Below are 26,558 nucleotides of genomic sequence, written 5' to 3' on the forward strand. Positions count from 1 at the left end.
CGTCTGAACCTGTGATATATATTATAATATTACATTAGCATGAAAATAAAATTGTCTGTTTTTAATGTCTTCCTGTACTTCCTCCTAAATGAATAATTATAATTATAATTTAATAACATTCATAAATACTTAGACAGTTCACCACCACCTCCTGCATAAATATCTAATGTTTTTGATAACATAGTCTAAGAACTGGACTCTTAAATCCTAGCCAATGAATGAGAGGTTGGAAAGTGAAAGTGAAAGTGAAAGTGAATGTTGGAAGGACTAACCTGTTGGATGGTTGTACGGAGGTTGGTGTTCTCTCGACAGGTTTACAGTACTGCATCATGTGAGAATGTTGTGGCGTAGAAGAGGGTTGGTCTACCTCACTGTTACGGATAGCAAAGTGTAGGAAATGTAGCAAAATTTATAGCAAGTATAGCAAATATAGCCAACGGTAATGATGAACGATGGCAGTATAACCCGAGATAATCAGATTCAGATTGAGCACAATGTGCAGATAAAAAAGGTGTTAAAAGAATAATTCAACTGAGTAAACTCAACATAAGCCGCAGAGCTGTGAGCTACCAAATAATAGTGTAAAGGTGTAACATGTCACGTGATGAAAACGACGCCACATTTCACACACGTTTCCACTGTAACATTTAACACGTTTTGTAGGCATGTCTACCAGGCACAATGTGTAATATAGATACCCTTATATGGACATAACGTGACACTACTGACAGACTTACTAGTACGGGACGTGGACTCCGTAGGGTGGTTCCTGCTGCATCAAGTTCACATCAATCATATCGTGGAGAAAGGCAAGAAGGAAACTTAGAGTGGTTCAATAAAATAAAACCGACAATATGTGACTAAGCAAACTGCATTAAAGTGCAATATCTGAGGGGGATAAGCTACTTCTCAAGGTGTCCACTATTTCAATCTTCGTAAAACCAATGCGTCAATCAACCAGCCACGTTGAGGCACCCACTGAGAAGCTCACGTGACTCTCTATTTGCATCACGTGATAAAGTGGTAGTCACGTGGGTTGCTAGGTTACAAGTACGACAGGAGGGATGTTGTATACTTGTCAAGTAGCTGAGGTGTCGGCACTGTAAAACTGCTACTTGTCTCCACCGAGGGGGGCTGGACCCCGCCTAATCAGCTTGTTAAGTAAGAGGAGTGCTGTGAGGTAATGTTCACTTTGGAGCACGTGGTGTGACGTCATGACACATGGTGTGACGTCATGTCACGTGGTTTGGACTACTAAGGTCCGCACATTGAAGGAGTTGTGAACTCGATTAGTTTGAATATATTGATGGTGCCCTATTAATTTGCATTTCCAATTAACTCTACTTGATGATGAGCAGGTAGGAACCCTGTGGTGCTTAAAGCACTTCTAAAGGAGAGAGAGTTTTATCCATATCCGTAACTTAGCAACCCACGTGTTTATCTGTCATTGAATTATTCATCACAAAATACCACTTAAGTCTTCTTAATTAAGGTTTTCTTGAGGTGTTCTGAGGGTTTATGAGCCTACGCGTCTGTCTTTACAAAGTCTGATAATAATAATGATAATAAATGGTGCTTACAACACTACAATAAATGAGTAAAACTTATACTAAGTAATGTGAAAATAACATAATATAGAATAGAGCTTCTCCAAGTCATATTATCCTCTGTTTAACACATTTTAAGTTTTTAATTAACTAATGGTGGTAAATTGTTATATCTTTATATAGATTCGGATCTTAATCGAAAATTAGTGGGATGACCCTGGTAATCAAATAAACTGATAGAACCTGGCCCCCAGCTCCCCCCCCCCCCCCCTCCCCCACTTATACCAAGTCTGAAGTCACCTTATATCATTATCAAAACAAGTTTCATTGCATTCTGTCGTCATGGGGAAACTGTTCACTGTTGCTTGATAATTGGTCACATGACCTCTGTCGCATACCTTACTCGGGAATATTATAACCGGGATAAAGTGGTGGGTTTTGGAAGATTCCGCCATATTTTTCCCGGTCAAAAATTTTACCAGCCATAAAAAAACCCGCCGACTCAGATTATGGGGTTCCAAGGGGGTGGTGATCATCATATTTTACCTGAAGTCTCATATGTGCTAGAGAAGACTTTTGAAGCAGTGGATGGAGGGCTTTAACTTTATTGGCGGTTGCTACCATAATTTCGTTATAAAAATCACAATTTGGTTATAGAAATCAGATTTCAGGGTGGACCGTGATTCTCACTTCTCTTGCCCATGAATCAGTGAATTGTAGAGAAGAAAACAATTTATATGTTATAGAATAAAACGAAAATAATAATAATATATAATTTATATATTATAATAATAATGTCTCTAAAGATTGATCACTTCTCGTGTGCAGTGTGTAGACTAAAGAAAGAGGGAGTTTTTCCCGTTAAAGTAACTTGTGGCCACATCCCGCTAGAAGTGAGTAAACTGTGCCACTATTTCATGGTCCACGGTGGATTGATTACTGGAGCAGTTGAAGATGCAAAGCCAAGACGTTCCCCAATACCAAGCGGTGGGCAGGAAATTAAGCTCCGGCTGACCTTCAGAGCAGTAGCCCCATTAGCGGACAAAATGAAAGTCTTGTTAAGACAACAATACAACTTCGAATTTGACGGTCAGCAGCTCAGGGGGATATCAATAATGATAATGGCGGGGACATTAGCGATAATGAGAATGAGAATACGCTTTAATGAAGATTTGACTTATTATTGCTTAGATTTATTTTCCTTTAAATAGACGTGTCTTTTTTTCCTATTTCTGAGTAATATCAATAACTGTAAATTGAAATAACTTCTTTAACAAGTAACAAAAACAGAAATTTCGGTTGAAAATTTGTTGACCTCTGAAAAAAAACTTGAAAGGTCGGCCACCGGTAAATACATGACCGGGATAATTTGGCGGGTTTTGGGAAAGTCCGCCATATTTTTCCCGGTCATTAATTTTCCCAGTCATAAATTAACCCGCTATAATATTCCCGAGTAAGGTAGGCACGTGACACGTGTAGTTGATGTTTACTTCCCACAAACCACATATTTAACTCTAAGTGTAAACACTCGATGCGCTTCTTGTATACACAAAGACAGACACTTGGTGCCCCGGGGTACTCAATGCTGTCTTTAGATCAACTCTCGCTCCTTTTGGGGGAAGGAATGGCCGCGGTAAATCAGGGTTTTACTGTATTATTTCTTTATTTGTATTATGCATGCACATTGCACATATTATATTCTTAAATGCCAATCGCTAAACAATTTATACAACAATTAGTTAAAGTCTGCTTAAACGGAAAATGGAGTTTTAGAATGATGCAATTACACTATACTTGGAATGAACTTAACAATTATTATTAGAAATGCATAATAACTTTTTACTTTTTTTAACAATCGCATTTATTTCAGCAATTCTGTGCTTTCTTCATTTTCCTTCCAAACTTCAAACAACTTAAACGCTGTCGTCCTCGCAACCTGCACTAACGGAATCTTTCTCCTAACATCTCCAATATCCATCTTAACCTCCTTGTATAGGCTTTCTTGTTCACCGAAGCCGAACTCTGTTGCATCTGCAGTGTCTGCCCCGTAGTAAACAGTACTTATGTCAGACCAGTGAGCTGCTCCAAAAAAAATGGGACACGTTGTGTACAGAGGTACAGATCACATCCTGTTAGGTAAATTGTGCCTGAAGCAAGACTGTGAAAGTGAAAGTGAAAGTGATCTAGGTAAACTGAGCCTGAAATGAGACAGGACTTGATTCACAAACTATCGCAAAATATTCTTGGTATTGTTTCATTCAAAAGAGAGTATCATTCTAGTAAAAAAGGGGGCCGGAGTCAAATGAAAGTAAAATGAAGTATGTTACCTATAACTAGTGATAAAGTTCTGCAATTATTACTGTATTACCCCGATTTACCGCGGAGTTTGGGATAAATACATAAATCAGGGTTTGCGCTTTTGCGGTAAATCGGGGTTTTGATTGTTTACATTATGTATGTATGTTACGCCCCATTTGGGGGAAAGGAAATGGCCGCGGGGTAAAATCGGGATTTTACTGTACCTAGATTCTTGCACGCGTCTATAATAGCTTCAATCTCTCCATGTTCTGTTGGGTCCATGTTGGATGTGATTCTGTTCGTTCCCTGCCCCACAATCTCTCCGTTTCTTACTACCACAGCTCCAAATAGCTCTCCTTCTCCTCCTCTTATACCCCACTTCTACAGCTTTATCCATAAATGTAGGGTCTCCCATTATTAACTGTTACTACAGGCACAGTAAGAGCACTTAGAGGCTAGTTTATACTGTAACTAATTAGAAGCACAATGAAAATAATCAGTCAGTGAAAATAATCAATCAGTGAAAATAATGAATGATGAGTGAAAATAATCAACGATCAGTGAAAATACTGAACAGGGAAACAAGTTGATACCAAGCATTAAGGGGACATACACCAAAACCTTTTTTGCCGGGACCCGGGATTTGACTTCATATTATGAAAGTATAAATTACAACTGTAAGATTTGAGGCATTGAAAATTTTTTTTGAGAGTACGCACATTCGAAAAAAAAATTATTTTCTTTTTGGAAAGTTTTGGAAATTTTGAAAAGCCTGTCACTGTAATACCGGTATTTCAGTCATTTTAAACGTTTTTTGACTGATTTTTTAACTGAACATTATTTACAATCCGTAAAAGAAGCCCTTCAAAGGATTTTATAATTAAAATATAGATGACGAAGTTACAGACCAAACAAGGTCGAGAGAAGCAAAATTGAAATTTTTGTAAAAATCAAAGTTGTATATTTTACCATTCACCCAGGTCATAAGATATCGCTTCAAAAATTCTTGTGATTGTAGCTAATGATCATATCCAACTTTTTAAAACAGGATTTCTCTCAATTTTGAGTTTTAAGGTATGAAATGTGGCCTCAAACGACTTAGTAAAATTCATCGTAAAAAAGGGCCAAACATGGCAGATTTAAGGCTTAAAATGCTTATGACTCAAAAAGTATCAGTTTTTTTGAAATAATTTTTACAGGATCGTAATCAGCTTGGTAAGACGAATCTTTTAGTACCAAATGTATAATAGTTAAAGACACAAAATTTTTACAATTTGTACAACCCTTGTGTTCGAGCTGGAAAATTATTTAAGACAATTTGTCTTCTAAAATCACCTATTTGGTACTAAAAGATTCGTCTTCTCAAGCTGATTACGATTCTGTAAAAATTATTTCAAAAAAAACTGACACTTTTTGAGTTATAGGCATTTTAAGCCTTAAATCTGCCATGTTTGGCCCTTTTTTACGATGAATGTTACTAAGTCGTTTGAGGCCACATTTCATACCATAAAACTCAAAATTGAGAGAAATCCTGTTCCAAAAAGTTGGATATAATCATTAGCTACACTCACAAGAATTTTTGAAGCGATATCTTATGACCTGGGTGATTGGTAAAATATACAACTTTGATTTTTACAAAAATTTCAATTTTGCTTCTCTCGACCTTGTTTGGTCTGTAACTTCGTCATCTACATTTTAATTATAAAATCCTTTGAAGGGCTTCTTGTACGGATTGTAAATAATGTTCAGTTAAAAAATCAGTCAAAAAACGTTTAAAATGACTGAAATATCGGTATTACAGTGACAGGCTTTTCAAAATTTCCAAAACTTTCCGAAAAGAAAATAATTTTTTTTTCGAATGTGCGTACTCTCAAAAAAATTTTTCAATGCCTCAAATCTTACAGTTGTAATCTATACTTTCATAATATGAAGTCAAATCCCGGGTCTTGGCAAAAAAGGTTTTGGTGTATGTCCCCTTAAAACACAATTAATGATGAAGAAGAACAGTAAAGCTTAGAAATTCTATACAGGCTCACTAAAATACGCGTTAATAAAGTAATAAGAGGTGAGGTTTAGATAAAGTCGACAAATAAGAAGGAACAGGCTAGGTGGGATTAGAACTTTAGAATGTTAGAATAGAAAAGGTGTAGTTAAGTGTTGTACTAAAGGTGTAGTTAAGTGTTGTACTAAAGGTGTAGTGTTCCCCGGTGCGAAGTCTGATGAGGACACTCACCAATTAAACAATGCGCAGGCGGGTTATAATATATAATGCGTTTTAAATAATATTATACATCATCAATCATGCCTTGAGAAAAGTTTAGTGTGTAGACAGCATAAAATTGTGTACAGATAGGATTCGATTCATATCAGTTTTTTCACAAAAAATGTGGATTTGCAGTTAGAATTGTTCTTGTGCAGGCAACAAGGTTACCAGGTTAAGGTTTTTCTACCCATGTTATATTATATTTATGGGATAATATGTATTGCTTTACTCATGTTGGTACTTGGAATGTCGTACGAGCTTTAGTCTGAGTCGGGTATACTGCAGGAATTGTGTGTCTTTTTGATCCACATGAGTTGTTGAATATTACGTACTGGTCAGTGGTCAGGAAGGAATTAGGTCCTTAACCACTAGTTCATGTACATTTCCAGATATTATAATATTTATATAAAATATTTTTAAATATTTTATAGTCCAATTGTCCAAATCAGGGCAAATAATTGACCTAATTAGGAGGTGTGGAAACTTAAGTATGATCTCATCCCTAATGTATTTGAAACATGCAAACGAGAAAAAAATATTCAGATTTATCACCCACGACAGGTATAATTAAAATCAAGAAGAAATCTGAAATACCCTGATGTAATCTACATTTGTCGGCCGGGTGGTGTAGTGGTAACACGATCGCCTCCCAAGCAGAAGACCCGGGTTCAAATCCGGTCGGATACAAGTCGGCCAGTTACCAAGCTGTGATTTGGTACAGCTTCGGCTGGTGATACACACTCTCTGGCTCGTAGGACTACCCCCCCTACAGCTAGTATAGTGCCTCGGCACAGAGTGGCTTAGGGTTACTGAAAAGGAGATAAGCACCTCAGGCCATCCCAACGTTCGGGAGAGACCTGCCCTTGTATCTTGTTGTTATCTACATTTTTATCGATTAGTTGCAATCAAGTTACACAGTCAGTATGATTACCTAAATAACCATATCACAGGGCGTTAAGAACACTAGTTCAGAAAGAGAAGTTATCTGATATAAACGTGGGTGAAATAGTAGCCAGATCAGAAGGGGACCTCAGGAACGCTGTTCTGTCTCTGCAGTTTAATGGAGTTACTACAAATCATACCTCAAGTTAGTTTAATATCTACTGTTCTGTCTCTGCAGTTTAATGGAGTTACTACAAATCGTACCTCAAGTTAGTTTAATATCTTACGTTAATTAAATATCAAGTTAGTTAAATATCAAATCATACCTCAAGTTAGTTTAATATCTAAGATTAGCAAACTGCAAGTTGTAGTGTATCTACGAGTTGATCACTGACTTTTTATGATCTGTGATTTGCCAAAGAGTTAATATATCGCATAACTCGAGATAAATACTTTATCTGTACTTTAGATTATTTTATAGACCATTTTTCAGAAAAGGGTCCAACAAAAAGACGAAAAATAGCATCGAAAGAGTCAAAGACTAAAACTTCAACTACTGGGAAGGATTCTACATTGTTTTTCTTTCACGCATTAGGTTTGCTCACTAATTTATTAATTAATTGCCTGATTATAGCTACATAAATTAATTAATCAACTTACTGATTATTGCCAAAGTTGAAAGTTACTGCTTCGCTTTCATTTACAGGGATCATTCTAGCCCATTTTCAAGAGAAAATGCCTTGTCAAAATCTAATGTCAGAAACCTGCGTCTGTTTATAATTTACAAACCGCCTAGTCAAGAAACCGGTTAGGAGACCGGTCTTTTCGGCATAATTCCGACAAACCTCTGAGGAGTCTGAGGAAGTTATTAAACAAACTTTGAAAACAATCGGCCTTCGGTAAATGGTTCAATTGGTGGTTTGATTGGTGGCCTGCCGCTTTTTATTGCAGCGGCAGTTCGATCTGAAATATTATAGATATATAGACTAGTTTTAATACTTTCAATACTACTATATGAAAAATAACTTGAGCTAGCAGAATGGTTTTCAGAGGGCATTAATGAAATGTACTATGAGCTGGTCCCAAGTCCAGACGCTATTTTATTCTTTGTAATTTCAATAACCCTGTCTATGATAGACTAGGTCTAATTCGATCACGATTCTCGGTATCAGTGAGGGAGTGACATCATCCCTAACTGTTTTATAGGAAGGTCAGTTGGAGCACAACATTTCGTTTCAAAGTTTCAATACGTTGAGTGTTATACGTTGAGTATATTATTTGTATCTACTGTGATACAAAAGTAGTAGCACTAGTAGTCTCTTTCTCTTTCTGACCTGTAATAAGCGGGCCTCGTGCATGTTACTCGAGTGAGAGGCACTGTAGAGGGAGTCCTTCTCACCAAGGCGTTATAGAACGCAAAAGTACTCATTTATGTTATTGATATTTGATACGTTATTTAGGTTGAATACTCCAGCTGTTTACAGCGAATTGTTTGTTTTAGTTCAATGCCCTGATCTCAGAGTGATGTTATCTCAAATCCTAGTATATAGTATACTAACTATAGTAATAGTTAGTTTTTGTTTCGTTTGAAATTTGGCCGATGTATCTTGATCGCTTGATAATTTTGTTGAATTGCAGGTTTCGACTGAGCGGTTCACACTTTTGCACCTTTTTAACTGTAAAGGTGAAATCTCAGCCGTAGGGTCACATTATATGAGTATCTTTATAAAAGTATGATTTTGTAGCTTCCTGTTTTGCATTACCAGGTAACACATAACTAATCATTTACTTACTACAGTAGTATAGTTACTTACTATTCATTCTGTTACAGGAAAGTTTTTGTACGCTAAACGGGTAGAAGGTTCCAGAAAGGACTGTACTGATACCAAACTAGGACGCTGTGAACTAGAGTTTGTACCGGAGGAAGTCGCAGAGAAGTGTGCTGTAAGTGGGGGACTGCTCACTGAGTTCCTACATCACAATTATCTGGGGTTAGTTAGTTAATATATTGGTTTTTGATCCTGGTCATTAGAAACACCCCTAAAAGTTAATATTGGTTTGTAATGATTATAATACAGTCTATCTATTACGGTCCTCTCGGGGGAAACCAGTTACCAGTTACCAGTTACCAGTTGCAGTTACCAGTTACCATTCTTGCAGGTTTCAAAACGAAATAGAAAACACATTGTTAGCTACAGATTCGCTGTGTGACAGTGATATTATATCTTCCCATTGGACAGATGACAAAGAAGCACTGGATAGATTAGATTGGTATTCTAAATCTCTGACTACTCGGGGTGTCGTGTTTTCTAAAGATGTCAGCTTTGTTCCCAAGTATGACTCTTAACTGATAACATCTTTTTTTTTAAACTAAATTTCTAGAAACTTTTTAAGTAAATCATGTAAAAATGTTATCTGTTTTATTTACCATGTTAATCTTTAATAATAATTTTAATATTTCAGGTTTATGCCTCTTTGCAGGCCCGTTCAGCGGGACATTTCCAAAACAAGTCTCGAAAATCAGGAAAAGTGCAGGGATGTCTTTGCGTTGCAACATATGGGGGCAAATTCATGCTTTTTGTTGGACACAATGCCATTTTTCAAAAAGATTGGGTATGTTTTCAATTATTGCTTTTTCATGAATCAATGTTTTTGGAAACGTTTCGGAAACTTGAGACAAAATTGAGCTGTTTTTCTGTAAACTTTCCAAACATCTCAAGTTTCGTCGGTAGCACTAAGAAAAAGTTGTTCGAGTTGCGCGCGTATCATTTTCTGTGATTAAAACACGTTTTACTTCGTAGGCATCTTCTACTCAGAATAATTGAGCGAACCACATGTTAATTTTGCGCGCGAATTACTCGATTGATAGATCCCGGATCTTTTAATAATTACGGGCGGAGCTTTGATTAATATCTTTAATTTGTTTTTTAGGTACAAAGCTAATAATTCCGAGGAATATTCTTTGATCCAGAAGATGACTTACTTTAAAACCTCTGCAAAGTGTGGCGTTTCCCTCAACAATAATGTACGTGTATTTCCATTTCTTCTCATCCTCTTTAAGGATATCTACCTTCTATTTATATTTTATTGAATGAATCTTCAATATCTGTTGGATTAATTCCGATATTTTATATCAAATTCTCATAATTAAGTTCACTCTGATAAATTTCTGACTGGTTGTCAACTTTAACCATATTCTATCAGGAGGGAGTCGAAGAAGAAGGGAGTTCGGTATCATCTTCTTACAAGAAGAAGGAAGATGCCGATATGCTGGTTGCAAAAGAAATGGAGGAGGAAATAGCAGATTTTAGCGATTAGATTTTTAAATACAATTGATTAGAACTTTTTTGTTTAGGCATCAATGTTGAGTAAAATGTTTTTAAAGGTTTGCTTCGTTTTTGAAGTGATTTTGTTTTTCTATTACAATTTTATTGCTTATTTCACATTTCATTATCATATATTTGATATAGCTAATTATTCTTTTCTCCCAGTTTCGTCGTTCTAATCTGAACTTTGACGGCACCATGACAGCTTTAAGCAGAATTATATTTTCCTCCTCAGTTTCGCTTCGTAACCCTTAAGTTCCATGGCCAATTAATACAGTGAAAAAAAAATTGCAGTTTTTATTTGTGAAATAGAATTAATTTTAATTTGTGAAATAAAATTGAAAATTTGCCATGGAACTAGAGGGTAACACAACTTTATTTACGTTATCTATAGCTGATAAACCTGTTTTTGTAATCCTAATAATTGAAACAGTCTTAATCTCCACCATATGACAACTTCCAAAGTTTAACACCCCTCACATTTTAGCATGGGACGAAACAACCGGTACAAAGACAAGAGAAAGGCTGCAAGGGACGAGAAATTCAGCAGGAATCCCGACGAAGGTAAAATAGAGCCGAGGTTGAGGACAGAGGAGAGGACAGAGGAAACAAGCTGGGCAGCCTGTTTGGGGAAACTTGCAATGTGGGACTTTGAGCAGTGCGACCCTAAAAGATGCACAGGTTAGTCATTCAGTAGGTTAGGCAGGTAGATTATTCAGGTAACTTATACAGGTTAGTCATTCAGTAGGTTAGGCAGGCAGATTATTCAGGTTTCTAACAATTACATTACGTCTCCACCTCATAACAAAACCCTTTTATAAATCTCCCTCTCACAGTATTTCCCTCATGTTCAGGTAGAAAGTTGGCTAGGTTCGGAGTCCTGCAAACACTGAGAGTTAACCAGAGGTTTCCCGGAGTTTGTCTCTCTCCTACTGGAACCCTTGTCGTCAGCCCCGCTGACAGGTGGGTACTAGGTACTAGTTACTGGTTACTAGTTACTATTTACTGGTTACTGGTTACTAGTTACTATTTACTGGTTACTGTTTATCAAATAACGGAGTAGTTCGCTGTTTATTAGTCTCATGATTGAAATACTGATATCTGGATATTATCCGGTTGGAAGAGACAAGGACAAGTGAAACAAGGAAGTTAGGAGTAAGGGCAAATTTTCGGCGTCAACGCCATCTTCAGGCTAAAATTGTTATAAATGTTAGTATATAATAAATGCTTCTATACTAGTTAAAATGCTAAATTAAAATTACACACACTGAATACAGGTTACATCAAATGGTATTGTACATTACATTGAAAATAGTGATGTACACACGTTTTACACTCTGTCCAAGTACATAATATCTACTGAACAGCAGGGTCGTGTGCTATTTGTTTAAATTTGTCTTTGAATATGTTGTAAAAGAAATCCCTTAAGCTTCTCGCACTCTTCTTTGTTATTGATACTAGGTTTAAATAAATTAATGTAGTAAGCTTCTGTCACTTTACGTTTAATGGTGCTATATAAGTTAATTTCTAAAATATCGAAGGAAATATCTGGTTCTATGTTATCGTGAAACTCTGAATAATGAGCAGCCAACGCATTATCAGGATAGGTTAAAGGCCTGTTGACTGCTCTTCGATGCTCTGAAAATCTATCGTGTGCTGTTCTACTCGTTTCCCCTATATATAGCTCTTGACATAATTTACACGTAACTTTGTATATGACACATTTTGGTTTGCAGTCGTGATTTGTTGTGATGAGTGGACATATGATACAGTTTGGTATGGTGCAGTGTGGTTTGTCGTGTGGTCGTGATGAACATAAGATCTCTGAGAGTTTCTTACCTGGTGTGAATATGAATTTGACCGGTAAGTTGTGTGAGAGGGCAAATTGAGTGACTTCTTTGGAAAATGGCTCGTTGATGAATGGTAGAGTGCATGTTACGTGGTCGGTATCTTGTATGTTTGATGATGAAGGGTTATGACGTGTTGTAGGTGAGAGAGGGTGAAGTCGTCCTGTTTTGTTTATACGTCGTGGGTCTTGGTAACCGTTGTTGACCAACAAGTTGTCTACTATCTTCATGGACTCTTCTTTATACTCTGGTGTTGATGAGCAAAAAGCAGCCGTTTTGTAGAAGTTCTTGATGGTTGCTACTTTAGTTCCCTCATTGTGGTGGCTGTTGGCGTGCAGTGTGAATATCACACTGCACGCCAACAGCCACCACAATGAGGGAACTAAAGTAGCAACCATCAAGAACTTCTACAAAACGGCTGCTTTTTGCTCATCAACACCAGAGTATAAAGAAGAGTCCATGAAGATAGTAGACAACTTGTTGGTCAACAACGGTTACCAAGACCCACGACGTATAAACAAAACAGGACGACTTCACCCTCTCTCACCTACAACACGTCATAACCCTTCATCATCAAACATACAAGATACCGACCACGTAACATGCACTCTACCATTCATCAACGAGCCATTTTCCAAAGAAGTCACTCAATTTGCCCTCTCACACAACTTACCGGTCAAATTCATATTCACACCAGGTAAGAAACTCTCAGAGATCTTATGTTCATCACGACCACACGACAAACCACACTGCACCATACCAAACTGTATCATATGTCCACTCATCACAACAAATCACGACTGCAAACCAAAATGTGTCATATACAAAGTTACGTGTAAATTATGTCAAGAGCTATATATAGGGGAAACGAGTAGAACAGCACACGATAGATTTTCAGAGCATCGAAGAGCAGTCAACAGGCCTTTAACCTATCCTGATAATGCGTTGGCTGCTCATTATTCAGAGTTTCACGATAACATAGAACCAGATATTTCCTTCGATATTTTAGAAATTAACTTATATAGCACCATTAAACGTAAAGTGACAGAAGCTTACTACATTAATTTATTTAAACCTAGTATCAATAACAAAGAAGAGTGCGAGAAGCTTAAGGGATTTCTTTTACAACATATTCAAAGACAAATTTAAACAAATAGCACACGACCCTGCTGTTCAGTAGATATTATGTACTTGGACAGAGTGTAAAACGTGTGTACATCACTATTTTCAATGTAATGTACAATACCATTTGATGTAACCTGTATTCAGTGTGTGTAATTTTAATTTAGCATTTTAACTAGTATAGAAGCATTTATTATATACTAACATTTATAACAATTTTAGCCTGAAGATGGCGTTGACGCCGAAAATTTGCCCTTACTCCTAACTTCCTTGTTTCACTTGTCCTTGTCTCTTCCAACCGGATAATATCCAGATATCGGTTACTGTTTACTAGTTACTAGTTACTGGTTACTATTTACTGGTTACTGTTTACTAGTTACTAGTTACTATTTACTGGTTACTGGTTACTAGTTACTGGTTACTGGTTACTAGTTACTGGTTACTAGTTACTAAGTACTAGTTACTGGTTACTAGTTACTGGTTACTAGTTACTGGTTACTAGTTACTGGTTACTGGTTACTAGTTACTGGTTACTAGTTACTGGTTACTGGTTACTGGTTACTAGTTACTGGTTACTAGTTACTAGTTACTGGTTACTGGTTACTAGTTACTGGTTACTGGTTACTGGTTACTAGTTACTGGTTACTAGGTACTAGTTACTGGTTACTAGTTACTATTTACTGGTTACTAGTTACTGGTTACTAGTTACTATTTACTGGTTACTAGTTACTTGTATAGTTGTAACTAGTTACTGGTTACTGGTTACTGGTTACTGGTTACTATTTACTGGTTACTAGTTACTGGTTACTAGTTACTGGTTACTAGTGACTGGTTACTAGTTACTGGTTACTAGTTACTGGTTACTAGTTACTGGTTACTAGTTACTGGTTACTAGTTACTGGTTACTAGTTACTGGTTACTAGTTACTAGTTACTGGTTACTAGTTACTGGTTACTAGTTACTGGTTACTAGTTACTGGTTACTAGTTACTAGTTACTTGTATAGTTGTAATTAGTTACTAGTTACTGGTTACTAGTTACTAGTTACTGGTTACTAGTTACTAGTTACTAGTTACTGATTACTGGTTACTGGTTACTAGTATAGTTGTAACTAGTTACTAGTTACTGGTTACTTGTTACTAGTTACTAGTTACTAGTTACTAGTTACTAGTTACTAGTTACTGATTACTGGTTACTTGTTACTAGTTACTAGTTACTGGTTACTAGTTACTAGTTACTAGTTACTAGTTACTAGTTACTAGTTACTAGTTACTGGTTTTCATCTTTTGATTTTACCGTTTTTTGTATAAAGAATACCGAGAAATTATGGTGGTGAAGTATTAATTCTAGAATTTTCATCGGAAATCTCCGAAAAGCCTAATTCTTAACTTCCAAATTCATCCGTGCCCTTTAGCAAAAGCTTGATAGTAAATTCTATTGTCAGCATATGCAAGGATTTGACTTTCAGGGATATAATAGCAAAGCATGGTCTCTGTGTTGTAGACTGCTCCTGGGCTGAAATAGACAACACCCCCATAGCCCGCCTCAAGATCGGGTACCCAAGGTATGTTACTATTTAATTCTATCTAAGGTTTTCAGCGTACTTATAATTGATAAATAATGTACATATTATCAATTATAATTATTCAGAAGTAAGGGAATCTAATCACCATTATTCCACCCTCCCTCCCAGGCTGTTACCGTATCTAGTAGCCGCTAACCCTGTGAACTACGGAAAACCGTGGAAGCTGACCTGTGTAGAAGCCCTAGCAGCTGCTTACTACATAGCGGGGTTTAAGGAACAAGCCGGAGTGGTTCTGGTCAAGTTCAAATGGGGAGGTGAGTTTCTTTAATTTCAAGCAGGAGTGGTTCTGGTCGAGTTCAGATGGGGAGGTGAGTTTCTTTAATTTCAAGCCGGAGTGGTTCTGGTCAAGTTCAAATGGGGAGGTGAGTTTCTTTAATTTCAAGCAGGAGTGGTTCTGGTCAAGTTCAAATGGGGAGGTGAGTTTCTTTAATTTCAAGCAGGAGTGGTTCTGGTCGAGTTCAAATGGGGAGGTGAGTTTCTTTAATTTCAAGCAGGAGTGGTTCTGGTCAAGTTCCAATGGGGAGGTGAGTTTCTTTAATTTCAAGCCGGAGTGGTTCTGGTCAAGTTCAAATGGGGAGGTGAGTTTCTTTAATTTCAAGCAGGAGTGGTTCTGGTCAAGTTCAAATGGGGAGGTGAGTTTCTTTAATTTCAAGCCGGAGTGGTTCTGGTCGAGTTCCAATGGGGAGGTGAGTTTCTTTAATTTCAAGCCGGAGTGGTTCTGGTCGAGTTCAAATGGGGAGGTGAGTTTCTTTAATTTCAAGCAGGAGTGGTTCTGGTCGAGTTCAAATGGGGAGGTGAGTTTCTTTAATTTCAAGCCCGAGTGGTTCTGGTCAAGTTCAAATGGGGAGGTGAGTTTCTTTAATTTCAAGCCGGAGTGGTTCTGGTCAAGTTCAAATGGGGAGGTGAGTTTCTTTAATTTCAAGCCGGAGTGGTTCTGGTCAAGTTCAAATGGGGAGGTGAGTTTCTTTAATTTCAAGCAGGAGTGGTTCTGGTCAAGTTCAAATGGGGAGGTGAGTTTCTTTAATTTCAAGCCGGAGTGTTTCTGGTCGAGTTCAAATGGGGAGGTGAGTTTCTTTAATTTCAAGCCCAAGTGGTTCTGGTCAAGTTCAAATGGGGAGGTGATTTTATTTAATTTCAAGCCGGAGTGGTTCTGGTCAAGTTCAAATGGGGAGGTGAGTTTCTTTAATTTCAAGCCCGAGTGGTTCTGGTCGAGTTCCAATGGGGAGGTGAGTTTCTTTAATTTCAAGCCCGAGTGGTTCTGGTCGAGTTCCAATGGGGAGGTGAGTTTCTTTAATTTCAAGCAGGAGTGGTTCTGGTCGAGTTCAAATGGGGAGGTGAGTTTCTTTAATTTCAAGCCCGAGTGGTTCTGGTCAAGTTCAAATGGGGAGGTGAGTTTCTTTAATTTCAAGCCCGAGTGGTTCTGGTCAAGTTTAAATGGGGAGGTGAGTTTCTTTAATTTCAAGCCCGAGTGGTTCTGGTCAAGTTTAAATGGGGAGGTGAGTTTCTTTAATTTCAAGCCCGAGTGGTTCTGGTCAAGTTCAAATGGGGAGGTGAGTTTCTTTAATTTCAAGCCGGAGTGGTTCTGGTCAAGTTCAAATGGGGAGGTGAGTTTCTTTAATTTCAAGCCGGAGTGGTTCTGGTCGAGTTCAAATGGGGAGGTTAGTTTCTTTAATTTCAAGCCCCAGTGGTTCTGGTCAAGTTCAAATGGGGAGGTGAGTTTCTTTAATTTCAAGCCCGAGTGGTTCTGGTCAAGTTCAAATGGGGAGGTGAGTTTCTTTAATTTCAAGCCGGAGTGGTTCTGGTCAAGTTCAAATTAGGGTTGCCATTATCGGTACAATTCTTTTTATCGCGATAATCGATAATTTTTTCGAAATTATCGCGATAATATCGGTTATCGGCGATAAATTTGGCAAGATAATTGAAGTTATATTTGTCTGCACTCTGCATACTTATTATGCTCCTATGCTATGTAACCTTGTAATATCATCATTATATAGCAACAAAATGGCATGAAATGTAAAAAATCAACAATCAGCAAATCTAACGAAGATTCATTCAAGTTACAACATAGTTTATTCAAAAATGTCTGCTGGCGTGGTACGACATATAATGAACGGCGTATTTCTTAGATAGAGTCAGTTTCCTGCCTGTTAGTTGTGAATAGGTCGATCTCCCGAGCAAGGGTATCTATCCTTGGTACCGAGTTTTCGAATGGCCTGTAAGTCCTGATAACCAGTCTGAGTTCCTTTCTGTGCTTCAACCAGGGGTCGACCGAGGGCAGGATTTTCGACCGAGGCCGAGGCCGAGGAAAATACAGTTAGTTAAGACCGAGGCCGAGGACAACCGAGGTTTCTTTTTTTGACCGAGGCCGAGGCCGAGGCCGAGGAGTGCAAATTTTGACCGAGGCCGAGGCCGAGGCCGAGGAATTTTGGCAGAAAAATTGTTGGGAAAAAGGGCATTGTTTATTAGGAAAAGCGCACTGTACCTAATCAGATTGTACTGTGTACTATACTGTGTACACACGTTACAATCATTATGAAGGGGCAAGTTCGCCAAGAGTCAGGAGTGGGCATGCTAATAAGCAGAGCTATCCGAGGTACCGCGACAATTGACCCCCCGACAATTGACCCCCGACAATTGACCCCCCGACAATTGACCCCCCGACAATTGACCCCTATGTAATTACACTGGGGTCAATTGTCGCGAAATCTAGGGTTTAGTACGACAATTGACCCCCCGACAATTGACCCCCATGTAATTACACTGGGGTCAATTGATCGGGTCCTGGGTCAGGGTTAGGGTTAGGGTTAGGGTTAGGGTTAGGGTTAGGGTCCTGGGTCAGGGTTAGGGTTAGGGTTAGGGTTACGGTTAGGGTCCTGGGTCAGGGTCAGGGTCAGGGTTAGGGTCAGGGTCAGGGTCAGGGTCAGGGTCAGGGTCAGGGTCAGGGTCAGGGTCAGGGTCAGGGTCAGGGTCAGGGTCCTGGGTCCTGGGTCCTGGGTCTTGGGTCCTGGGTCCTGGGTCAGGGTCAAGGTCAGCCGTGGGTCAATTGTCGGGGGGTAAATTGTCGGGGGTCAATTGTCGGGGGGTCAATTGTCGGGGGGTCAATTGTCGCCCACCCCTATCCGAACCTTGCTGAGCGTTCAAGGAAATATCTATCTGCGCCGGCGAGCTCAGCAGCACCAGAGAGATTGTTTTCTACAGCAGGGCACATCCTGAAGTTAAATCGCCTCAGCCTTAAGCCAACAAACTTTGAGGGGTGCTTGTTTCTCAAAAAGAACATCGGAACATTTGGGGACAACTTCGGCCCCTGTCCAAATGAATTTGAAGCCCCAAATAAAGAGGACTGTCCCCCTTCTTCTGAGCTGTGCACAGAAGATTATTCTGATTCAGAGTGCTCAGATATTGTCATTTCATCAGACGATGAATCTTAGACTATGATATTTTTAGTTTTGTGTCCTGGTCAATTGGTCGTTTTATTTTCAATTTTACAAATTCGTTTACATTAACCTCACAAACCTTACAAAAATCCTCGGTCAAATCCTCGGTAAAATCGTCAAATTTCGCCGAGGCCGAGGAATTTCGAATCTATTTTTGACCGAGGCCGAGGCGAACCGAGGAATTGTCCTCCTGACCGAGGCCGAGGCCGAGGCCGAGGAAAAATCGCCATTCCTCGGTAAAACCGAGGCCGAGGCCGAGGACTCGGTCGACCCTTGGCTTCAACAAACAACAATAACTACGTCTGAGCATACAACCTTCAAATTCAATCCACCTACTTACTTAGATGCGACAGTGCAACATTTAAATTTTCATTGCCACAAATTCATACACAATACACACTACACAGCACGTCAGCATACCATTACACTGTAAATTATGCTAGCACTAGGGTTTTACTCTACAAACAAAAAAACAAACTAGAAAATCTGTGCCATTTTCCCCTAATAAAAGGTGGTCGATTATCGCGATAAGTCTCGAAAATTATCGCGATAATCGATAACGATTTTTGGAGAATTATCGCCGATAATTATCGGCCGATAATATCGGCTGGCAACCCTAGTTCAAATGGGGAGGTGAGTTTCTTTAATTTCAAGCAGGAGTGGTTCTGGTCGAGTTCAAATGGGGAGGTGAGTTTCTTTAATTTCAAGCCCGAGTGGTTCTGGTCAAGTTCAAATGGGGAGGTGAGTTTCTTTAATTTCAAGCCCGAGTGGTTCTGGTCAAGTTTAAATGGGGAGGTGAGTTTCTTTAATTTCAAGCCCGAGTGGTTCTGGTCAAGTTTAAATGGGGAGGTGAGTTTCTTTAATTTCAAGCCGGAGTGGTTCTGGTCAAGTTCAAATGGGGAGGTGAGTTTCTTTAATTTCAAGCCGGAGTGGTTCTGGTCAAGTTCAAATGGGGAGGTGAGTTTCTTTAATTTCAAGCCCGAGTGGTTCTGGTCAAGTTTAAATGGGGAGGTGAGTTTCTTTAATTTCAAGCCGGAGTGGTTCTGGTCAAGTTCAAATGGGGAGGTGAGTTTCTTTAATTTCAAGCCCGAGTGGTTCTGGTCGAGTTCAAATGGGAAGGTGAGTTTCTTTAATTTCAAGCCCGAGTGGTTCTGGTCAAGTTCAAATGGGGAGGTGAGTTTCTTTAATTTCAAGCCCGAGTGGTTCTGGTCAAGTTCAAATGGGGAGGTGAGTTTCTTTAATTTCAAGCAGGAGTGGTTCTGGTCAAGTTCAAATGGGGAGGTGAGTTTCTTTAATTTCAAGCAGGAGTGGTTCTGGTCGAGTTCAAATGGGGAGGTGATTTTCTTTAATTTCAAGCCGGAGTGGTTCTGGTCAAGTTCAGATGGGGAGGTGAGTTTCTTTAATTTCAAGCAGGAGTGGTTCCGGTCGAGTTCAAATGGGGAGGTGAGTTTCTTTAATTTCAAGCCGGAGTGGTTCTGGTCAAGTTCAAATGGGGAGGTGAGTTTCTTTAATTTCAAGCAGGAGTGGTTCTGGTCGAGTTCAGATGGGGAGGTGAGTTTCTTTAATTTCAAGCCGGAGTGGTTCTGGTCGAGTTCAAATGGGGAGGTGAGTTTCTTTAATTTCAAGCCCGAGTGGTTCTGGTCAAGTTCAAATGGGGAGGTGAGTTTCTTTAATTTCAAGCCGGAGTGGTTCTGGTCGAGTTCAAATGGGGAGGTGAGTTTCTTTAATTTCAAGCCGGAGTGGTTCTGGTCAAGTTCAAATGGGGAGGCGAGTTTCTTTAATTTCAAGCAGGAGTGGTTCTGGTCAAGTTCAAATGGGGAGGTGAGTTTCTTTAATTTCAAGCAGGAGTGGTTCTGGTCAAGTTCAAATGGGGAGGCGAGTTTCTTTAATTTCAAGCAGGAGTGGTTCTGGTCAAGTTCAAATGGGGAAGTGAGTTTCTTTAATTTCAAGCCGGAGTGGTTCTGGTAAAGTTCAAATGGGGAGGTGAGTTTCTTTAATTTCAAGCAGGAGTGGTTCTGGTCAAGTTCAAATGGGGAAGTGAGTTTCTTTAATTTCAAGCAGGAGTGGTTCTGGTCAAGTTCAAATGGGGAGGTGAGTTTAAATTATAATAAACTAGAATGCTCATGGTCACAGGGAGGAATGTAATAGTATTCTTTAGTATTCAGTTTTTATCCCATCAAAAGATATCCATCACAACCGAAGATATACAGCCTATTAAAATGTAGCTTGCACAAAACCGATCAAAATGTCGCTCCAACATCTTTGCACGTGCACGTTCGCTTTTCCACCTGAGTGACCATATAGAAGGTATATAATACTACTTAACATTAGGCTATTAAACACTTGAACAGGGCTCCCTAGAGGCACTGAGACTGTAACAATTCTCCTCGACAAATTAATGTAAAATACTGGAGTTTGGTACTGGACACGAAATCGTTAAGTGAAATTCGATTAGTGCTGAACTTACTGTTAGTGGAGAAATCAGGAAACGATGTACGGGGTCTGCAGAACGATGTTTAAACATCATTAATTTTTATGACTTGTAATCAAATAACGGGACTCAGCACATAATTGAGAACTGCTGTGTTTTCTTTCAACCTTCGCATAGTTACACCTCCAAAGCCATTACTTGTTTGTTGTTGTTCTGGTAGCATGGGCGTTTCTGTTCTATGTGTAATTTTAATGGCACTATTTGAACCATCTATGACGGGAAGCTCGGTTAGAAACGTTGAGTACAAGTTGGATAGCTGGATGGGATCACTGTACCCTCACCTCAAACACAAGAAGCTAAACGAGATAGCAATACCTGGCACTCATAACTCAGGGAGTTACCCAATCTCTATCGGATCCCGGACTACAGGTGACATCATAGATCTCAGCCATCTCTCAGACTTCGAGGAGTCCATTCCTGCCATCGTGGATCTTCTGAGTATGGTTGGTCCACGTTGGTCAAAGTCCCAGGAGCTCTCCATATTCGATCAGCTGAAGATGGGTATTCGTTACTTAGATTTGAGAGTGTATTGTGACGAGGAGACAGATGAGTACTACTTAGAGCACTCGTTTATAGGCTCTAATCTGACAGATGAGCTGTTACATATAGCACAGTTCGTGGAGGAGCATACCAAAGAAGTTGTCATACTGGACATGATGTCAGTACAAAACTGCAGTGAAAACAAAGTAGTCAGTCTTTTGGAGCGGTTTGGGAAGGTTTTCGGAGACAAACTCGCTCATCTTCCTACTGCTACCAAACGAAAGAAGAAAGAAAGGAAGAAGAATAAAAAATCTCATTCTTTACCTACTTACAGTCAACTCGTGAAAAAAAGAACAACCGTTTTCGTCGCGTTGAGAAAAGAATTCATATCTAAACGCTTCGATTGGCTTTGGAACAGCGACAAATTCACGATTTCTCCATTTGCTAACACGGAGAGCAAAGAAAAACTAAGAATTTTTATCGCAGATAAAATGTCTGAATCTCGATCACCTAAATCACTGTTTGTTTCCCAGATCATTTTAACCCCAACAACTCAGAACGTCTTTGCTTCATTGTTTGGTTCTGGAGCTAAGAGTCTACAGGAAATGGCTGTGGATTTAAACAAAGATTTTATAGATTGGGTTGAGGATTTTAGTCAGCTGAATCCGAACATTTTCATTACAGACTTTCCTGATAGGGGGTTAGTGAAGAAGATAATCAACATGAACCTTTAAACTTGTTGAAGATTATTGGAGTTGGACACTAGAATATCTTCATTTAAACTTGTTGGAGATTATTGGAGTTGGACACTAGAATCTTCCTTTAAACTTGTCGGAGATTATTGGAGTTGGACACTGGAATCTTCCTTTAAACTTGTTGGAGACTATTATAGTCGGACACTAGAATCTTCCTTTTATGGAAAGAAGATTTTTGTTAATATTGATTTGATTGGTTTTTGGATTTCTAGCTGCATCTGTTATAGTCTCTCGTTTTACTTGAAAAAATGATTTGCAAAATCAAAGAAACAAAATATTGAACGCAATTTAATTCTGAGTGCCCCTCATATATCTATATTATAATTCAATGAGTTATTCTGTAGACATATGTAAACAAATAGAAGTTGCATAATAACCATGGTGACGAGGATTGTTACACGCATGTGGAAAGATTTGCGAGCGACATTTTGTGACCACGTGCAAATTAGGTGAAAAAATAAGAAGTTAGGTAAAAACCAAAAGGTTTAATAGCAACGGTGCTATAATGCACACGTGCACGTGCAAAGATTGTCGGAACGGCATTTTTATCGGTTTTGTGGTAATTACGTGGTTTTTAGAGTGTCGATTGCATTATAATCGGCAGTATCTTCGGTTAGGATGGATATTTTTTGATACGATTAAAACTTTCTTTCAAATAATACTACTACATAAGTACATACTAGCGTCCTCCCTGTTAGCACGGGCGTTCTAGTCTTATAGTAATACTTGATAGCCAATCTTGAGATACACTGCCAAATTACGTAATTATATCGTAAATCTGTTTACGATATAATGGTAGAGTGGTAGAGAGGGAGAGTATGGTGGCCGAGGTGGGTCATTGTAAATTATTTCAAAATAAATTTAGAAAACCAAAAAAAAACCAAAAAATAACCAAACTTTTAAAAAATAAACCAAAAATAAATTTAAAAAAAAAAAAAAAACTAAACTAAAAAAAACTAAAAAAAAACCAGAAAAAAAAGCAATTTAAAACAATAAAAAACCAAAACAAAAAAAAAACAAAAAAAAATTAAAAAAAACCAAAAAAAAATTCAAAACAAAAATGAAATCGCTCCATATGGCCGAAATGTGCCATCAGCAGTCCTCACTGCGCGCCACAAAGAACGTACGTTGCGCGCGCGCGCAGATGTCTACAATTGTACCAAATGGCGATCGCGCTAACGCGTGCTTATTGTTCCCTCACGTGTAGTCTGATCCAGTTATTATTATCCACCTATTATTGTCCTCAGGTGAAATATATATGGCATACCGATAAACTCCTGTATTTGACGTGTGATTTAAGCGTGCTTGAAAACGACTGCAGACATTAGGTTATTGAGATTGAGTTCAGCATCTTGCCCGGCCCCATTGGCCGGACAAATCTGTATGCTAGTGTGGTTTACAAAAACACAATTTAGTCATTTTAGAGCAGTTTTTAACAGATAAATTTGTGTTCAAAGTTGAGAGATTACTTGGGCTTTTTATATTTTGTAGGATGATGTTAGCAGTGAAACAAACATTTTATCATAATAACTTACTTCGTATTCTAATCCTTAGAAAAGAATTATACCAACTTTATAATTTACAGAGTTTAACATTTAAACTTTCAAGTTAAATTGAAATCCTTATAACACGATTTTATGGGTAATGGCTGGGTGTACCGAAGAAAAAACAGTACAAAAACCAACAGAAGAATCAAACCCACATATAAAACAACCAAGTAAATGTTATAATTTAAGAAAACATTGTAGTTCTGCTAAAAAGAATTCAATGTTAAAATTTAATGTTAAAATTTAATGTTAAAAATTGAATATTAAAAATCTAAGAATCAATTTCATGCGTTTAATCGAGGTTTAAATGTGTTTAACCAACCAAGTAAATGTTAAAACAACCAATAAATGTTATAATTTAACAAAACATTGTAGTTCTGCTAAAAAGAATTCAATGTTAAAATTGAATGTTAAAATTGAATGTTAAAAATTGAATTTTAAAAATTGAATGTTAAAAATCTAAATATCAAATAAACTTAGGCCCGCAGCCATGCACATGTCGTTGCATATGTGAAACTGTTTGAAGTTCACTATCGCATCGGCAAACAAGTTCGCAGAATCCCCCCTCTCCTCGTTGGGGTCCAGGGTCTTGTTTGTGCAGACAGCCGGATCAAGAAACATTGATCCGACCCCTTGCACATCCAGGACGATCATGGCCTCATTTGTCGTGGCAAGGGTGAAGTGTGCGAATGCAGTCGCCAAATCTGAAAGTTTCTTGTCTTCAGGTTGTGGCGACATATCGTCTAGCTTGCCAGTATTTAGGAGTACTTTCCATGGCTTCCCCTCAACAAACTCCTCGATGACAAAGGTTTTACCGCTTAACTTTTCCATTGCATGGTATACCTTTGTGTACCGCAGGGGCTGGGCGCTAACTTCACTAAACTGCCTGGCCAGTTCCAGGACAGTCTCGTTCAGTTGAACGCCCACCCGAGTTTCCTCCTGTAAGGCAGCCTCCGGTGCCAGTTCAGTAAAGTTGCCAACAACTTTGGTCCGCCCCTCTGCATGGTAATGTTTACTGACCATGCTCCGGTCAGTCCACCCAAAAGCATCACAACTGACGCTCGCAGGATACACATCCCGGAAACCCCCACTCCCCAGAGCCACCATTCCCTCCGCCATTGTTCCAAATACAGGGGCAATCTTCTCCCACGATCTGGTGGACAAGTCATATTCGGTGATAATAATATCACCCCTACTGCTGTACAATCCCGTCGGATTTCTCTTGGTGCTCTCGAGGATATCCTCCGTTGTAGGTTCACGCGCCCTCTTCTTTCGCGGCACATAAACCGAATTGGTAGGCTTTAAACTTCGTGCTGAAGAGTGAATAGTTGTTAATGATTAAAAAATGACACTAATTAACACAAGAGTGTTTGTTATAATTTATTGAACAATATAATTATGTCAAACAATTATGGCGGTTCACGATAGTGAACCAATAATTTAATTTTAATCCTGTGTAAATCCTGTGTATTGGTAAGATATCTGGCGCTATAATACTTGATAGTTGACAGTGCTTATTTTTTCCACCGAACATCTTAAACTTGTGCATGATGTAGTACAGTTCGAGAACGACTAAATAACAAGGATTTTTAACCTATCAACATTACTTTTGCATACTACTGCAATGCATTCGACTCCCTTATCTCATAGATAGTCTTTAAATGCAGACAGAGGGTTTATCAGAAGACGGAGTTGGGCGAGAATAAAGCCCTGTGAGAAGGGAGACTGGATAATAATGACTCAAGATGAGGTAGGATGGGAGGTCCTGAAGGGAAGGTGGAATAAGGTAGTCATTAGGGGGAAGAAACCCATAATCGGTTGTTAGGACCGTAGATGGTAGTACACTATACATAATAGGCAAGTACAATTATTTGGAGTTGTCTCTGTTAACCCAACTTACATCGTACACAGAATGCGTGTGTATAATATACAAATTACACAAGTATGTTATCAGCAAACAGTTACATGTGACTTTTCACTAATGGATTTTACTCCCTGTTCATATTACACATTGTATAGAAGATACAAGTGTTTTTACGTGGCTTGGGGTTGGCGGCGTATTTATAAATTTGAATACACTCAAATTTATGGTCGCGATTTAGTATATATTGCTTATTGTCTAACTAAACTCTTTGGGATGAAGCTAGCAAATCTCTAATGGCAATTGTGGATTATTATTCTCTCAAATGACACAAATTAACCTGTAGATTTCTAATACCGTTATGCCAATAACTGTGAATGTCGGAACACATCAGTTTTGCAGGCATTACTCATCAGTTCTACAAACAGGATATTCTAAATTTATCTTTAACTTGAAATTACTCTTCAAAATTCCAATTAAATTTAATGAGCGATAAGCCAATCTTCGAAACTCGGAATTCTGAACAAAACCCTCGCAATCCCGAATTACTGAATTAAAAGTATACTGGTATTCTCGAGATTAAATTGGAGTTAATAGTAAATGGGGGTAATTAATAAAGGGGGTATAATAGTAAAAGAAAAAAAAGCCCCGGTCGTGCTTGCCAGCAATGTGACATAAGATTGGTGGTTGTTCGGCCAAGGCCTTAGAACGCCCTGATGGCATCCTGATGGCATACTCATGTTACCCTAGTGGTGTGCCGGTTGCATACAAGTGGTTAACTGGTGGCGTGCCAATGGCGTTCTGGCGGCGTGAAAATATTCAATATTCACGTGTGCCCGAAAAATCGAGACAATTTAAAACATTATTTTGATCACAAACGTCAAATGCAAGAATTTATTTTAGAAATGATTAAATACATTTGACTCAAACAAGCCTTGGGTGGGTCACTGATTCACTGGGCTAGATAAGCAACCTTGGAACTGAAATGTGCGACAATAGGCTGGGTTTATTGTGACCTCCTTCTGGAGATAAGACCAGAAACAGAAAATATTTAACCTAAATGCCAACTTTGATAGATCCTAATTCCTAATGCTTTCCAAGTGTACACAAATTCTAGC

The 26,558-nt window shown here is 38.6% G+C and overlaps 3 protein-coding genes across 3 annotated transcripts in view; all 3 read left to right on the forward strand.

Moving 5' to 3' along the window:
- Window positions 1–10,479, forward strand: part of LOC134821605 (cell cycle checkpoint protein RAD17-like) — a 34,955-nt gene extending 24,476 nt beyond the window's left edge. The window contains exons 6-12 of the mRNA XM_063832306.1: window positions 7,059–7,195; window positions 7,484–7,585; window positions 8,822–8,981; window positions 9,151–9,324; window positions 9,454–9,603; window positions 9,922–10,015; window positions 10,195–10,479. Of these exons, the coding sequence (XP_063688376.1) occupies window positions 7,059–7,195; window positions 7,484–7,585; window positions 8,822–8,981; window positions 9,151–9,324; window positions 9,454–9,603; window positions 9,922–10,015; window positions 10,195–10,308 (931 nt within the window). The 3' untranslated portion in view covers window positions 10,309–10,479. The remainder of the gene's footprint in view (window positions 1–7,058; window positions 7,196–7,483; window positions 7,586–8,821; window positions 8,982–9,150; window positions 9,325–9,453; window positions 9,604–9,921; window positions 10,016–10,194) is intronic.
- Window positions 1–26,558, forward strand: part of LOC134821760 (18S rRNA aminocarboxypropyltransferase-like) — a 110,893-nt gene that overhangs the window by 67,533 nt on the left and 16,802 nt on the right. Inside the window, exons 2-5 of the mRNA XM_063832511.1 lie at window positions 10,805–10,997; window positions 11,171–11,279; window positions 14,753–14,848; window positions 14,978–15,123. Coding sequence (XP_063688581.1) covers window positions 10,805–10,997; window positions 11,171–11,279; window positions 14,753–14,848; window positions 14,978–15,123 — 544 coding nt within the window. The remainder of the gene's footprint in view (window positions 1–10,804; window positions 10,998–11,170; window positions 11,280–14,752; window positions 14,849–14,977; window positions 15,124–26,558) is intronic.
- On the forward strand, window positions 20,878–22,095 carry LOC134821759 (PI-PLC X domain-containing protein 2-like). Its single transcript, XM_063832509.1, has one exon. The coding sequence runs from the start codon at window positions 20,959–20,961 to the stop codon at window positions 22,009–22,011; it is 1,053 nt and encodes a 350-aa protein (XP_063688579.1). The 5' UTR covers window positions 20,878–20,958; the 3' UTR covers window positions 22,012–22,095.

Source organism: Bolinopsis microptera, chromosome 10, assembly GCF_026151205.1.
Source record: "Bolinopsis microptera isolate Bmic1 chromosome 10, MBARI_Bmic_1.0, whole genome shotgun sequence".
Lineage (NCBI taxonomy): Eukaryota > Metazoa > Ctenophora > Tentaculata > Lobata > Bolinopsidae > Bolinopsis > Bolinopsis microptera.

Excerpts from the sequence above, each read along its gene's own strand:
- LOC134821759 (XM_063832509.1), top strand. The coding sequence starts at position 20,959 with ATGGGCGTTTCTGTTCTATGTGTAATTTTAATGGCACTATTTGAACCA.